We start from the raw sequence: 16,718 nt of genomic DNA on the forward strand, positions 1-16,718 counted from the left end.
GCATGGTTTGCTTGGCAACGAATGCCCATGAAAAGTCAAACTGACAGTTTGTAGATTTTGTAATCACTGAATTAGGCAGGAAAAGAAAAATGATGTCCAAAACACCTTAAATCAAGAGATGCTTTTAGTTCACTGGTGGGAAAGTGCTACTGCTTTTTGACAGAACAGTCATTTTTGAAAGCTACGATACAGCCAAAAGAAGAAAACAAAGGCCATTTTGGAAAAAAATCTGTTGAAGTTCTCGCAAAAGCAAACTTTCCAGTCAAAGAGATTCCAATCAGCACTTTTTTCTAACAGCCAATTTCAAAAAACTAAGGCTTTGTTTATCTTCACTTTTAAATTTGTAAGTCTAGTCAGAGAGAGAGAGAGAGAGAGAGAGAGAGAGAGAGAGAGAGAGAGAGAGAGAGGAGGCAAATTTTGACAAAAATAGATGCAAATATTGCAAAAGATAGCTGTGAATTTTGTCAAAAATGGATGCTACATTTTCCTGTCCCTAAATATAGCCAAAGCCCACAGTTGTCATGGTGCCTTCAATTACCATGAAAACCCCAATGAATGTCTCCCATAGCATGGCACAGCCCCCCATTGGCATGTGTGCACGGCATGGACCATGCTTGAAGCTGCCATTCGCCTGAATTATGATATACAGGGTGTTAGAAAAAGGTACGGCCAAACTTTCAGGAAACATTCCTCACACACAAAGAAAGAAAATATGTTATGTGGACATGTGTCCAGAAACGCTTACTTTCCATGTTAGAGCTCATTTTATTACTTCTCTTCAAATCACATTAATCATGGAATGAAAACACACAGCAACGGAACGTACCAGCATGACTTCAAACACTTTGTTACAGGAAATGTTCAAAATGTCCTCCGTTAGCGAGGATACATGCAACCACCCTCCGTCGCATGGAATCCCTGATGCGCTGATGCAGCCCTGGAGAATGGCGTATTGTATCACAGCCGTCCACAATACGAGCACGAAGAGTCTCTACATTTGGTACCGGGGTTGCGTAGACAAGAGCTTTCAAATGCCCCCATAAATGAAAGTCAAGAGGGTTGAGGTCATGAGAGTGTGGAGGCCATGGAATTGGTCCGCCTCTACCAATCCATCGGTCACCGAATCTGTTGTTGAGAAGCGTACGAACACTTCGACTGAAATGTGCAGGAGCTCCATTGTGCATGAACCACATGTTGTGTCGTACTTGTAAAGGTACATGTTCTAGCAGCACAGGTAGAGTATCCCATATGACATCATGATAACGTGCTCCATTGAGCGTAGGTGGAAGAACATGGGGCCCAATCAAGACATCACCAACAATGCCTGCCCAAACGTTCACAGAAAATCTGTGTTGATGACGTGATTGCACAATTGCATGCGGATTCTTGTCAGCCCACACATGTTGATTGTGAAAATTTACAATTTGATCACGTTGGAATGAAGCCTCATCCGTAAAGAGAACATTTGCACTGAAATGAGGATTGACACATTGTTGGATGAACCATTCGCAGAAGTGTACCCGTGGAGGCCAATCAGCTGCTGATAGTGCCTGCACACGCTGTACATGGTACGGAAACAACTGGTTCTCCCATAGCACTCTCCATACAGTGACGTGGTCAACGTTACCTAGTACAGCAGCAATTTCTCTGACGCTGACATTAGGGTTATCGTCAACTGCATGAAGAATTGCCTCGTCCATTGCAGGTGTCCTCGTCGTTCTAGGTCTTCCCCAGTCGCGAGTCATATGCTGGAATGTTCCGTGCTTCCTAAAACGCCGATCAATTGCTTCGAACGTCTTCCTGTAGGGACACCTTCGTTCGGGAAATCTGTCTCGATACAAAAATACCGCACCACGGCTATTGCCCTGTGCTAATCCATACACCAAATGGGCATCTGCCAACTCCGCATTTGTAAACATTGCACTGACTGCAAAACCACGTTCGTGAAGAACACTATCCTGTTGATGCTACGTACTGATGTGCTTGATGCTAGTACTGTAGAGCAATGAGTCGCACGTCAACACAAGCACCGAAGTCAACATTATCTTCCTTCAATTGGGCCAACTGGCGGTGAATCGAGGAAGTACAGTACATACTGATGAAACTAAAATGAGCTCTAACATGGAAATTAAGCATTTCCGGACACATGTCCAAATAACATCTTTTCTTTATTTGTGTGTGAGGAATGTTTGCTGAAAGTTTGGCCGTACCTTTTTGTAACACCCTGTATATGGACTTGACTATTGTTCTGCTGTAACAAGAAATATTATTTATCTGACCAGGTGACAAGTTTCCACTGATCCACAGTACAGTTTATACAATCCCATGCCCACTGCTATTGTAACAGACAATGTCATTGGGTCAACATAAGAACACACAGGAGTCACCTGCTGCGGGGTGTCATGTTCAACAATGTGAATTGAACAGTGTGTGCTCCAAAACACTTGTACTTGCACAAGTACTGTACTCCTTCACCATATCTGCCACTGTCACAGAGGGAGTAATTGTCTGACAACCTCGTTCTGTGATGAGGTTTGCACGTCAAACACCTGGCCACCTACTCATGGTTTTATTGTTATTCAGCCACTTTCCTTAGATGCTCACGACAGCAGCATGCAAACAGTCAACACGCTTTCCAAGATGCTAGTTCCAGGTGCCGAACTATAACAGTCTTCCCCCCCCCTTCTACCCCCCCCCCCCAAAAAAAAATTAGTCATCTCAGTGGATTTCCCCATTTGCAGCATCTATCATCAGTAGAATGAATCCCCTTCCATCTCTGCTTCATTTATATACTTTCCTTAATGTCGTATATGCCTGCAACATCACTAGGCCATATTCAGTCTTGTGTGGACAGTTAGCTTAGTGTTGTAGCTTATCAGTGTATATGGGTGTGCATTATTACCTCAGCTCCAGAATATCCTTCAGTGCTTTGAACAAGTTCTTCAACATTTACATCGGAGGCAACTGGTGTTCGACGTCCAAGTTGAAGCATGAATATCTCACGCCGAGTGTAAGCATCAGGCAGTGGAACATAAATAATACGATCGAGACGTCCAGGACGCAAGAGAGCCTAGTCAGATATCAAGATATTAAGTACTATTGAATAAATGGAAGTGATACAGTACAGTTATTGCAGAAATAATGGGAAAAATCATAAATTAATTTTTTAAATATATTTGTTTTTAACATAATAGTAAATTCTCATCTTCACACATTTTAAATCACACATGCTCCCCATAATATTTTCTCTAGCAGTCACTTTATGCTTGGCAACAATGTTTGTCATATAAAAACAATAACAAAAACAACAATAACAATCATAATAATATCTACATACGCTGTATTTCCAAGTCTACTGCATCTAAATACTAGGTACAAACTTTATACATATGGATTGGAGCATATCTGAATGAGAAAAAATTACCTATCTTCAGGTTTTTAACCTCCTTTGGGACTTTTTCTGCATACTACGTCCCAATTACTGCAATTATCTCCTTGTGAGGAACACAATAGTTAAAAAGAAAAGACAAATGTATCCACATTATAGCTGAAATCAAGTTTGTTTCATTAGTAAATTAGGTGATACCAAAGACTTGTCCTACGTCATTTTGGTAGAAATTGTGCTAATTGTCTATAAAACATGAAACTCATGAGAGTAAAACTCACATGAGTTTCTATTCAAGGATAAGCCTGTACAGCATAAGTAAAGTGCAGGAGTAAGTCTTTTCTGGAACTACTTGTAAATGACTACGTCTTGATTAACACAAATAAGGTTATAATTTTCATTATTGGTTCGCTAAAGTGTGCTTTTACTACAGTTGGATTTTTTCAAGATGCGCTATGAAGGCATGCGGTTACAGATGGGAACCAAAATCGTACATCAAGCAGATGAACACCCACAGGTGCGAACAGCTTCACAACACATAACAGTTTACAATACTGAGTATAGCTATGTTCGGATCATTAAACTGAAGAGGTGTGGAGTGTTATGCTTTGGAAATTGATAGAGAATGACAAAAACAATCTTGCCAAGAGCACAGACCAGTAATTAATTAATTACAAATCATCACAGTGTAAACAGTGAAAGCAGATATTCTCAAATTAATTAACTAACTAACATATTAACCTACCACAATTTTTGGACTACAGCACATGCACCCTCATATTCAAACAGCCTGGTGATTTTGTGACTTGACTGGTACATCATACTGCAATGTTTTGACACCTACAACAATGCTATTCTCAGAGTGAGGTGAACTTCCTGCCATGTTTTAGCATTTATTTGCACCAAAAGATGAAGATGTGCACTAAATTCTTAGTCAGTGATTAACACCAACAATAAGAGAAGCTCCTTCACTTAATTCATCAGGTGGGAAGTACCCTTGAGGACAAAATTAACACTCTGAAATTACTTGAACCACCTAAATATAGAAGAATGACAAAAACAGTTAGTCAGTTATAAGGACGCCACTAGTTAAATGTGTTCTCTAAACCATACTACAACCTGCCATTTTTCACACATATACGTAATGGCAAGAGGTGAAAGAAATGATAAATGATGAAACAAACCTCCGGAACAACTGGGGATTAAAGCCTGGGCCTCTAGATTTGTAGCATGACATCCACCAGGTCACACTGAGGGTGGGGAAAGTGGTGTTGGCAGTGGGGGACACTATATTGATTTTATGTGAACAGTTGGTTCAAACAGATAATATTCCCCCATGTCCTGAACATGGAGTTTCAAGAACAGATAATAACACTGTTTTCTTACAATGGGTACACATAATATTAAAAGATTTAACATTATGGTGGAATGCCTTGAATGGAATGCAAACAATGTAATGACTAAAGATAACAACTGACTGTTACACATACAAGCAGGTAGTGTAACATTGTACACCAGTCAGATCACAGGCCCAAAATAATGATGTATGGGATTATTTTTTTGGGTGCACCTCATCAAGCTGAGCTAAAGATTCCCATGTCCAAAAATGTGTAATAAGGTTCATTTCTAGTGTGAACTCAAGAACATCCTGCAGGGGTCTGTTTAGGGAACTAGGGATAGTAACTACTACTTCCCAATATATTTTTTCGCTAATCAAGTTTGTCACTAAAAATATATTTCTTTTTCAAAGCAACAGTTCAGTTGATGGAAACAGTTCTAGAAATAAGAATAATCTTCGCAAACAAAGGTGTCCATTATTCAGGAACACACATTCTTAATAACTTGCCAAGCAGCTGTAAAATGTTTAAGCACTAACAAAGTTAATTTAAGATAGGCCTAAACGATTTATTGGTGACCAACACTTTTACTCCACTGACGAATTTTTAAGTACAAACAACTGACATATTACTAACAAAGTCAAGTAATGCAAGTGTTAGTATAATCTGACTCCTGTAACAAATTCACAGCAGTAATCAATCATTGTAATTAAATGGCGTAAAATGTTATTTCTCTTGATGTGTGGCTACATAATATGCATCTCATTGAACTGAACACTTTTTTCTTGTTTTGTGACAAGTTATGTATTACCTTCTACATGAAAATATGTTTAAGATTTTTTGTATCCACAGCCTTAAGGACCATTTCACTTGGATAAATGAAAGGTACAATAGCATATGTGCCTTTCTTTGTAATTATTTATTGTTTATTCTTGATTTTCTGACATGTTCTACATCCTGGAGGATCTCCTCATTATGGATCTACTGGAACAGAAAGTACACCTAATCTAATCTATGTTGTTACATCATTATCACCACCGCCACCACTGTTGTCATAAACTTTACTCCAATTACGTGAATCCATGTTGTATTTGAATATTTTCTAACATCATCTACCCACTTACCATTATCTCATCACCTCAGTCTCTTATTGGCTCTTGGAAGCTAGAAAAGTACTTCATAATAGCAATAATTATTCCACACCAAGGTGCTGCCTGATCCATTTGTTTGTTTTCCTGTCTCTCAAGATAATTTCCAATAAGTATCTCTCTGTTGCTTGATGAGCTACTTCAGTTTTCAAAAGGTTCTCTCATTACAAGTGCATTTCTCACTGACATCACTTAAAATTAACAATACACTTTAATTGTAAGCCTTCCTTTTTACAGCATTCATTGTAGTTTAATTTATCCTTATTGTAAATGATTTTCAAACCTACTTTTATATTTGCACTAGGCAGTTTTTCTACTCATTGTTGTAGTTTATCTGCACCAGAGGCAAACTTCTGCGAAATTCCTCATGTGCAGTAGTTTTTAGGGATATTAATCCTTTTTAAGCTTTATTCAAATTCCAAATTTCTCACTACTCTGGTGAAGTATAATGCATGCTGCAGCATTGATATGCAAATTCTTCAAGATACTAGCATTAAGTTAAATCAATGCTTTGTTCCTTGGGTCCTGTAAGTAGAGATTTCATTTATGAATCTCAAACAAAGGGACAATTCATATTCATTCCTACCATCTACAATTACATTCAGAATATCCAAATGGTGATTTTCAGTTCTACAGCCAGCTTGCTGCTTTGCTAGATGACAATCTAATTTTTTTCTGTGTGGTTGGCAATACTTTTAGTGAATATGCTGCACATACCAGAAAGCTGGCTAATAAGTCTACAGAATTTTATGTCATTTCAGTTTCTTTTCCTATGAAGGACAATAAGTACAATATTGTTCCAGTTTTGGGCAATCCTTTTTATTTTTTTCACAGGAATTCTGCAAATAATTTTGTAATTTTGTTCTGTACAACTTTTCCTACAACTTAAATAACTGAAGCACCAGGTGCCTTCGTTTCCTTCATACTCTGAATGGCTTTGTACCTCTACATCTCTTCCAGTACTAAACTGAGAATGTCATTATTTTCAAGATAAATGATGTATGTTTCTTTTTCATCTTTTGCACAATATTTAAAGATATTTAGGAATGTTTGTACAGTTTTCTCTCTGTGTTAGTTACTGGCCATCTTCCATTTTAAATGATACAATATGGTGTCTAATAAACAAAATTTCCTTTTTTGTATTCTTCGTAGTTTTATTTTTTCTATTATATCTCTTATCACAGTTTTATTGCATCTTCTCTCACATTGTGTCAAACACACTTATGATTAGTTCTGTTTAAATCAACAAATTTTATCATGTCGCAATTATCATTTGCCTGAAACTCAGACCTCAGTTTATTTAGCTGCCTTGTTCTACTTCAGATTTTTTGTCTTTTGTACCTGCAACATCCTTTGCTGTCTGCAAAACTTCCTTTGTTAAATAACTGTAATACTATTTACAATAGATTACTACTCAGCACAGAGGAGGTGTTTAACTGCAAATAGACACTTTTAAGAGACTTTTTTACTTATTACAGTGCATCACTAGACAAACACACACATAGCCACTCTCATCTGCAGGTTTTGCAGCTCCACTGGGGAAAATGGTGATCTCAGATGGCAGCTAGGGCGGGTAGTGGGGTACAGAAGAGGTGTGGGGTGGGGAGAGGGAGGGACAGAAGTGCAGACATTTGGGAAGATGCTCTAGCACTGCCTGTGGGAGTATGCAGACATGGTGGGGACAGGATGGTGGGTTATTAGGTACAGCATTGAGTGAGAACAGCTTGGTGGGGCAGGGGAATGGAGAGCAGAGAAACGCAGAGGATTTTGCAAGTGAGCTGGAGTGAGAGCAGGGAAGGGAATGAGACTAACAAAGGTTGAGGCCAGGGGAGTTACAGGAAGCATCCATATAACCTGGGCTGTGAAGCAGTCAACTAAGTAATACATATTAAGTTCTGTGGCATGCTTGGAAAATGGGGGATCCAGCTTTCTCTTGGCCATCCTTCTGCAACAGCAATTCATGCAGACAGACAGCCTGTTACTGATCATGCACACCTAGTATGCCATACACAGACAGGTTGCTTTTACAGGTGACCCCGACTTTGACAAAGTGAGAAATGCCTGTGACAGGACTTGAGTAGGGGGTATTGTATAGTACATTAACCGGGGGCCTAGAAATGACGGAGGCAATCTGTCCCCGCCGCAGCCACAGTGGTCCACAACTACTACCGCAATCCACTTCACCCCTCCGCCTCCCCACACCGAACCACTCTTTCAGGGTTATTGTGCTATTCGGCCCCGAGTTGATCCCCCCACCCCCAGAGAACGTCTCACACCAGATGAGTGTAACTCCCATGTTTGCATGGTAGAGTAATAATGGTGTACGTGGAGAACTTGTTTGCGCAGCAATTGCCGACATAATGTAGCTGAGGTGGGATAAGGGGAACCAGCCCACATTCACAGAGGCAAATGGAAAACTGCCTAAAAACCATCCACAGACTGGCTGGCTCACCAGACCTCGACACAAGTCCACCAGGCGGATTCGTGTTGGGGACCAGGCGCTCCTTCCCGCCCGGAAAGCCATGCCGTCTAACGCATGGCTAACCGGGTGGGCTAGAGTAGGGGGTAGTGGAAGAATGTATGGCACATGTCTTGCATCTAGGCCTTTTAAAGGGATAGGATCCATGGGGCAAGGGGTAGGGAGCATGGGTAAGTTGCAATATATCCTAATTTATACTGTTATTCCATCTTGGATTTTACACTGTTTGTTAAGTTTATACTCCTTTTGTCTGTATCTGTTAACCTTCACTTTCCAAGATGCTGAACTTCTTATTTAATTTAATCTTCTAAAGCAACCTACTTTTAAATACACTCTTTCTTCTGGAGAAGAGTGTGAAGGAGAAACATAACTGTTCTCAGCACATTCTACTAACATATATAGCACAATCATTTCTGATATTATATCCAAAGTTTCTCAGTGAGGAAGTTGTTCTGTACACAGTCTTTGTCCTACTTTGACATTAAAATCCTCTGATATCATTTCATAATGGGATTTGCTGTCATTTAACAGCTTCTGCATTACTTTGAAGAGACCTTCTAGCTCCTCATCAGAATGTGAGCATGCTGATCCATGTACTTGAATGTTCTCTATGGCTTATTTATTATTCTGCATGAAATTCCTTCAGTATAACTACCAATGTTTTTAGCTGTCTTGTTTACAATAAAGCTTGCCTATACAAAAGTTAAAAAACAAAGCATATCGGAATTTAATGTCTCATTGATACTGAAGCACTTTTCAACTGCAGAAGAAAGTGGGATGAATCCAGCCATTCTCTTATTGATAAAAAGGAAGTCATCACAGGTGGAGCCCAAGCTTGGGTGGTGCAAGAATGGGAAAAGAAGTCAACTGTGTCCTTTTCAAAAAAAAAAAACATCCCAGTATTCATAGAACCATTTAATCGTTCACTTTAATCTTGTAAAATATAAATCTAGATGGATGTGATTTCAACACCGATCTTCCCCAATGTGAGTCCAATACCATAATCTGTTTGACAGAATCATGTTTAATCTAAAGTGATGCATGTAAATCTGACAAAACCAGTCTTAAGATTATCAGTCTTGAATTTCAGCACCCCCCAAATGTGTACCCATTGTCATGAAATAGCTAGGTCAGTCATGTATACTGCACTACAGACCACACACAGTGCACAGTACATGGACTTGTCAAGTACCTTCCTCCTTGTTAAGAGAGAAAGGCCAACACAAAGAACAACTTTTTTATGGTTGTTGTCGATTCATATTGCTAAAATTTGATATATATAACTTCAAATGCTAAAATTTTTGATTCAGTGATATTACTCACCTTGTCAATCCTGTCAGGGCGATTTGTAGCACCAACAACTGTCACATTGCCCAGAGGAGTGACACCATCCATCTCAGTTAACAGTTGTGCAAGAACACGTTCCTGTACATTGTTGCTGCCGCCACCATCGCCTCTCACACCACCCAAGGCATCCAACTCATCAAAAAACACAATCGCAGGTGCTACTAGTCGTGCTCTGCGGAAGACTTCACGAACTGCTCGTTCAGATTCTCCTACCCACTTGCTAAACAGCTCCGGTCCCTAAGGTAAGTTATAAACACAAAAGTATAATTAATCCTTTAGCAAGCCTCACACCAAGTTCAGTAATTGTAAGCAGATATGAATTTAAATTAATTCCTCATCATAAGTCATAAATCATTACAAAACCCTTTAATACAATAAAAAGATTCGGAAGAATGGTGACAAAATTTCAAAAGTGAAACAAAATTATACACAAACTGTACCTCTGGTGGACTATTTAGCAACATCATTGTACACAACAGAAATTAGAAGGCAACATTCTCAGATGGTATTAACAAAAAGTTAGTTAATTATAGGGGGAAAACTAGTACATTATAGCACCCTGAACTCTGTAAATATGTGCTGGCAGCAAATGTATTAAAAACTGGAGGAAAGGCCAAGGTAATATAAAAATACAAGAAAGGTACAGACATTAACTGTAATAAATACATTGGTTTAAGTCTGCTTGATGGTTCTTAATATTTATACATAGCCAGAACTTTTAATGATGGACTAAAAAGAATATAATCATTAAGTAACAGATGGGTGTAAGAAATGGATTTTCCACCATGCAGTCTCCATTTGATATCAACTTGTTGAATAGCAAAGGGAAGTTAACCAAGAAATACATTAGGTTTCCTGGACCAAGAAAGAGTTTAACTTTGTCTGAAGAGAAATGTGAGGGATCTAATGAAATGCAAAGGAGATCACCGAGGAACTTTACTGGCTGCCAAACATATTTATGAAAACATGACAACTGTGATAGATACTGATGGGAAATTTGAAGAAGCAATATGCAAAGCCTCAAGGGCGGCATTCAGTAGCATCAGTCTACAATATGTGCATACCGGATGGTTGTAGTGTAGTGATTCATTTGTCATGGTCATCAGAGATCAGATGGCACTCACGAGATCTGTCTGTTGGCCCTGTTCTGACACTGTAGAAAGTAAAACTGCTGAGCTTAGAGGTAAACAGCATTTGCAGCATTCATTCTATGGTACAACCATGCCCCAACAATGAGTACGTACTCCTATTGAACAACCTCAGCCACTTATAGAGGGTCGCACTGGCGGCCTGCAGGAATCTGGATGGATGTATCGATGACTGCAACATGTGTTGAGCACAATGTATTGTATCGTGTGTTGCTGTTTTCATCAGTGGTCTTTGGGACATCCCACAACCGTAGACAAGGTTCCAGATGTCCAAGTAGTACAGACACATTTCAAAATTGATGTGTTGTGCAACCAACAGTGGCCAACTGAATATAATCCAGGGACATGTTGCACCTGCTGTGTCACCATGGACAATTGGGAGCTGTCTGCTTGCAGCAGGATTAAGATCATGGTTGCTACTGGCCAGGTTACCACTGACACCACAGTATTTCCAAGCACGGCTACTCTGGTATCGTGACAGATTTAACTAGAGAGTGGAATGGTGTTTAGTTGTCTTCAGTGATGAGAGTAGATTTTGTCTGTATATGTGCGATGGATGTATGTGTGTATGAGGTAGACCTGGGGAGAGGCCAACTCCAGAGTGCATTCGCCCATGACAAACAGACACCATCTTACACTTCATGGTGTGAGAGGGGAGAAGGATACACCAGTTACAACTCGCAGTCACATTTGTTGTTTCTGCAGACTAAAGTAACAAGTGCCCACTACATTGCACATGTTGTTATCATTGTGATACTGCCATTTCTTCAACAAGAATGTAATGTGCTTCTTCAGCAGGATAATGCATGTCTATTTACAGTTGCTGTGACACAACTTGCTCTTCATAGTACAGATGGCCTTAGCCATCAAGATCACCAGATCTTTCACCAACTGAACATACACTGAACACCAAAGAAACTGGTGTAGGCATGCGTGTTCAAATACAGAGATATGTAAACAGGCAGAATACGGTGGTGCGGTTGGCGATGCCTATGTAAGGCAACAAGTGTCTGGCACAGTTGTTAGATCGGTTACTGCTGCTAAAATGGCAGGTTATCAAGATTTAAGTGAGTTTGAGCATGGAGTTATAGTCAGAGCACGAGTGATGGGACACGACGTCTCTGAGGTAATGAAGATGTGGGGATTTTCCCATATGGCCATTTCACGAGTGTACCATGAATATTAGGAATCCGATAAAACATCAAATCTCTGACATTGCTGTTAGAGTCCTGCATGACCGGGTACGCGAGCACGAAATACGAGATGGGGCGAGCACACCCTAACTGGATAGGCTGCCCGCACTAGTTCTAGTGACCGAGCATAGAAGCAGTGACCGAATGCGTAGCACGTAACTTCAAACACATTACACGTGTCATTATCCATGTGAGACTGCAGCCAGTACGGGCTTCTGATTTGTGGTGTGTGTCTCTCTGTAATTATGCAGCACGAGGAAGCCAGTGCAGTAAGACCTAAGATTGAAACCAATGTTTATACATTGAAGGAACGGGAAGGTCTAAAAAGCCAAGTATGGAGTACATTTCTGTTGGTTTTAGATGAAAACAGTGCGTCTACTGGGTACATATCGTGCATAAACTGCTCCACATTATTGTGTTTCCAGTCGGGAACCCCTCATTTCAAGAACACAGTTGCAGGAAACCTCACAAAGATACAGCTCCTTTAGGGATACCGGCAGTAATATAAAATAGTATTACAGCAAAATGCGTTGCAATGTGTGCTAAAGATATGAGACCTTTTAATGCTGTTTGCGGTAAAGGTTTCACAGAACTAGGTCAAGAGTTAATACATCTAGGTGCGCATTATGGAGAAGTTAATGTGGCAGATGTCATGCCACATTCCTCTACTGTAAGTAGACATGTCGAAGAACAAGCTGATGCAATGCGAAGCAGCATAATGCCTTCTGTTATTGCGGAGGTTATTAATGAAACAAGTGCTGCGACAGTTGATATGTGGACTGATTCGCATAATCAGGTGCACTGTTTGACACTTACAACACATTACATTAACAGAGATTGGTTTCTTGTGAACAATGTTTTATTTACAACAAAATTTCCTAACGTTAAGAAGACGGGAGTAAATATTATGAAATAAATTGAAGAGAGGATGGCTGATTGGGACATTTTGCCGCACAAGTTGCACAGTTTTGTTTTTGTCTCCGACCAGGTTGCCAATGTAATAAAGGCTTTGGAAAATCATGAAAGGATTCCTTGTGCTGCTCATTGTATAAACATGGCACTTAGCCATACTTTCGATGAAGATAACTTCTTGCTAAATCATGCCCCAAACGTCACATCGGCAATAAATACTGCAAAATGCATTGTAAGGTACATTAAGAAAAGTGGCCTCCGCTCACATTTGAAATCATCGCTGGAACAAGAGGTCTGCACTCGCTGAAATAGCTTGTACACTATGCTGGAATCCTTACACACTCAATATAATGAAGTTGCTGCTTTGCTGACGGAAAAGGACTCCGCTTACAGATTACAAGGATGTGATAATGAGCTTGCAGGAAAAATTGCGCATTTTCTGAGACCATGTAAAGAGGCCTCAGATGAATTAAAAGGCGAAAAAGAACCGACAATCCAGTTAGTTCTTTGGTTTCAGAAACTGCAACAAATTTGCAGCGTCAATGACACTGACTGTCGGGTGAGTAACTACTGTAGTTAAAAGCACTGTTCCATTAAGATATGCGATATATTTATAATTAACTAGCGTAATTGATGTGTACTAACAGATATGTGTTTTTTAAGAGGATGTAGAAATGATTAAAAATCGAGCCTTGACTTTCGATTGTGAGAAGACTGTCATCACTTCCAGACATAAAATTGCTACGTCTTCTATCCACGATTGTATTGAAATAGCATTTTACTTTCCAAGTGCTTCATGAATTTAGCTGTGTCATGTACTCGTTCCTGGAAATGTTACTTTTGTATTAAAAGAGAGAGAGACAGATAAATACATTGTGTGTGTGTGTGTGTGTGTGTGTGTGTGTGAGAGAGAGAGAGAGAGAGAGAGAGAGAGAGAGAGAGAGAGAGAGAGAGAGAGAGAGAGAAGCGTTGGATTTGTACAGTACTGTGCAGCGAGTCGGGGCGAGGCGAGGTGAGACGTCAGCAGTGACCGGTCATGCTCGGTTATCCGCGTGTCCGGAATCCGGACAACAGACATGGGGCGAGTACGTGACTGAGCCGAGTCGTGTGGGGCTGGACACGAGCGGCTCGGTCCCCCCGTCAAATGGCGAGCCGTGACCGGTCAAACATTGAGCGTTGCAGCACTCTAATTGCTGTGGCCAGAAAAAGATCCTGCAAGAACAGAACCAACAACAACTGAAGAGAATTCAACATGACAGAAGTAGAGCCCTTCCACAAATTGCTGCAGATTTCAATGCTTGCCCATCAACAAGTGTGAGCATATGAATCATTCAACAAAACATCATTGATATGGGCTTCAGGAGCTGAAGGGCCACTCATGTACCCTCAAGGACTGCATGCCACATAGCTTTATGCCTCAACTGAGCCAGTCAACAGAGGCATTGGACTGTTGATGACTGGAAACATGTTGCCTGGTCGGACAAGTTTCACTTCAAATTGTATCAAGCAGATTGACGTGTACAGGTATGGAGACAACCTCATGAATCCAAGGACCTTGCATGGCAGCAGGGGATTGTCTGAGCTGGTGGAAACTCTGTAATGGGGTGGGGCATGTGCAGTTGGAGTGATATGGGACCCCTGATACATCTAGATATGTTTCTGACAGTGACACATATGTAAGCATCTTCTCTGATCATCTGCATCCATTCATGTCCATTGCGCATTCTCACGGACTTGGGCAATTCCAGCAGGACAATGCGACACCCCACATGTTCAGAATTGCAAGTGGCTCCAGGAACACTCTTCTGAGTTTAAACACTTCTGCTGGCCACTTAACCCCCAGACAAGAACGTTATTGAGCATAGCCAGGATGTCTTGCAACATGCTGTTCAGAAGAGATCTCCCTCCCCTTGTACTCTTACAGATTTATGGACCAGCTCTGCAGGATTCATAGTGTCAATTCCCTCCAGCACTACTTCAGGCATTAGTCGAGTCCATGCCACGTTGTGCTGTGGCACTTCTGTGTGCTCAAGGGGGCCCTGCATGATATTAGGCATGTGTACCAGTTTCTTTGGTCTTCAGTGTACACGGCACATAATGAAGCGGGTACTTACTCATTCTTCACAGCCGGCAAGAACCATTGCCAAATAACAACAAAAGGTGCAAGATGCTTAAAACATTCTACTGCAGCTGCCACTTGGCACCCTTATAATTGTCTGCATGTAAGAATACATGCCTGCACTACCGCACTGTGTACTGATGTGACTTTACTCTGATGTGTTTCATTTGGCCAGAAGTTTTTATCAAATATTATAAACTTCCTGTTATCACTTGTCAATACAATAACCTTATCCTTGATGATTTTGCATCTTTTGCAAGGAGTGTAGTTTATCTTCTAAATTTTTTAATATTTATATTGATGTTTTCATCTGAGGTGGGATTCTATCATTAACACAGGGGCTGAGCTGCATGACTCAGCACTGACAAATTCTGTGCATTACACTGATGACCTCGTTCTGTGTTTTGAGAAGAGGACAACATGCGTAGCGTGACTCAACAAAATATGTATCAAATATAACAGTTGGTTACTCAGTTGTTTAATCACCTATAGATCATTTACAAAATATCAGATATGTTATCTCAATTGACAAAGGAAACAATTTTTAAAAAATTAACTAATTCATACGTACAGTAATATTATCTATTGTAGCTCAAAATTAACATGTTGTGTTGTTGATTTTGCTATATTGAATAATCACTGCCTTTGTAGCATGAATTATTTAAGAGGTTTCCTTTAACTGACATTTTCAATATTTAGATTTTAGTTTTCTCCTTAACTGCATAAACAAAGAATATGGTGATCAACAAAGGAAGAAGACTGGAAAATATAAAGATACTATAAGATGTTATTAGGTAGGTAAGAGCATTTCAGTATCTTGGAAGTACAATCATAAGGATTTGAGATGCCTCCAGCAAGTGAAAACTTGTATTGCTATAGTGAAGGAGACATTTAATAGAAAGAGAAGATTATTATATGGCAAACTAGACAAAAGTTTGAGAAAAAGTCTGGCTCTTGTTACATGTAATGAATGCTGCTGTTTATTAGATAACTGCTGAAAGTTCTTACAAGAGAAAAACAATATATATTTTAAGCAAAAATGCTGTCTGAACTGAAACTATCTTTAATGGTAAAATCTTAGCCAAGGTGAACCATTTTGGTTGAGATTTCTCTTATGACAACAAAAACAACACAAATTGAAAATAAACAAGTTTGAAATGTTATGGGGAATAATTAATGGACATCTAAATTCAAAACATATACCAACTTTTATAAGTGGATTGCTCTCCCAGCATCACTATAGCACAGTATTTTGTGGGTTTTGAATAAGAAACAAAAAAGATCAAGTGGAGAAATGAATTTTTAAGACTTATCAAAAGATACGGGCACACAGGACCATGGCAAGACAAGGAAAATACGAGGACTAAATGGGCAATAGAGGGCCTGTACAGAAAGAAGAAAGAGAGAAAAACCTGCAGTAACAATGCTATTAACAAGGATAAATATCAAAGTAGCATACACCACCCTACATTGCTGGTTAATATTACTGTTCACTGACACAATTATCAACAAAGATACATGTATTATGCACATACTGTAACTAACGGGAAGCAATGGCAACCTGCTTCTGTTAAAATTTTAAAGAAAAGCTGATCCATGCACTGACTGTTCATGCACAAAAGGGCTATGAAGCAGTCTGCTTTAAAGAGT

General features: G+C 39.8%; 1 protein-coding gene across 6 annotated transcripts in view; it reads right to left on the reverse strand.

The window, feature by feature from the left end:
• LOC126194883 (ATPase family protein 2 homolog) overlaps nt 1-16,718 on the reverse strand; it is a 180,890-nt gene that overhangs the window by 107,812 nt on the left and 56,360 nt on the right. For all 6 annotated transcript variants that reach the window (XR_007538522.1, XM_049933232.1, XM_049933231.1 and 3 more), the window contains exons 8-9: nt 9,673-9,933; nt 2,903-3,070 (exon numbers count right to left, since the gene is read on the reverse strand). Coding sequence is in view for 5 of the 6 variants with exons in the window: in XM_049933232.1 (XP_049789189.1) it covers nt 2,903-3,070; nt 9,673-9,933 (429 nt within the window). In the remaining variant the exon portion in view is untranslated. The remainder of the gene's footprint in view (nt 1-2,902; nt 3,071-9,672; nt 9,934-16,718) is intronic.

Source organism: Schistocerca nitens, chromosome 7, assembly GCF_023898315.1.
Source record: "Schistocerca nitens isolate TAMUIC-IGC-003100 chromosome 7, iqSchNite1.1, whole genome shotgun sequence".
NCBI classification, from domain to species: Eukaryota; Metazoa; Arthropoda; class Insecta; order Orthoptera; family Acrididae; genus Schistocerca; species Schistocerca nitens.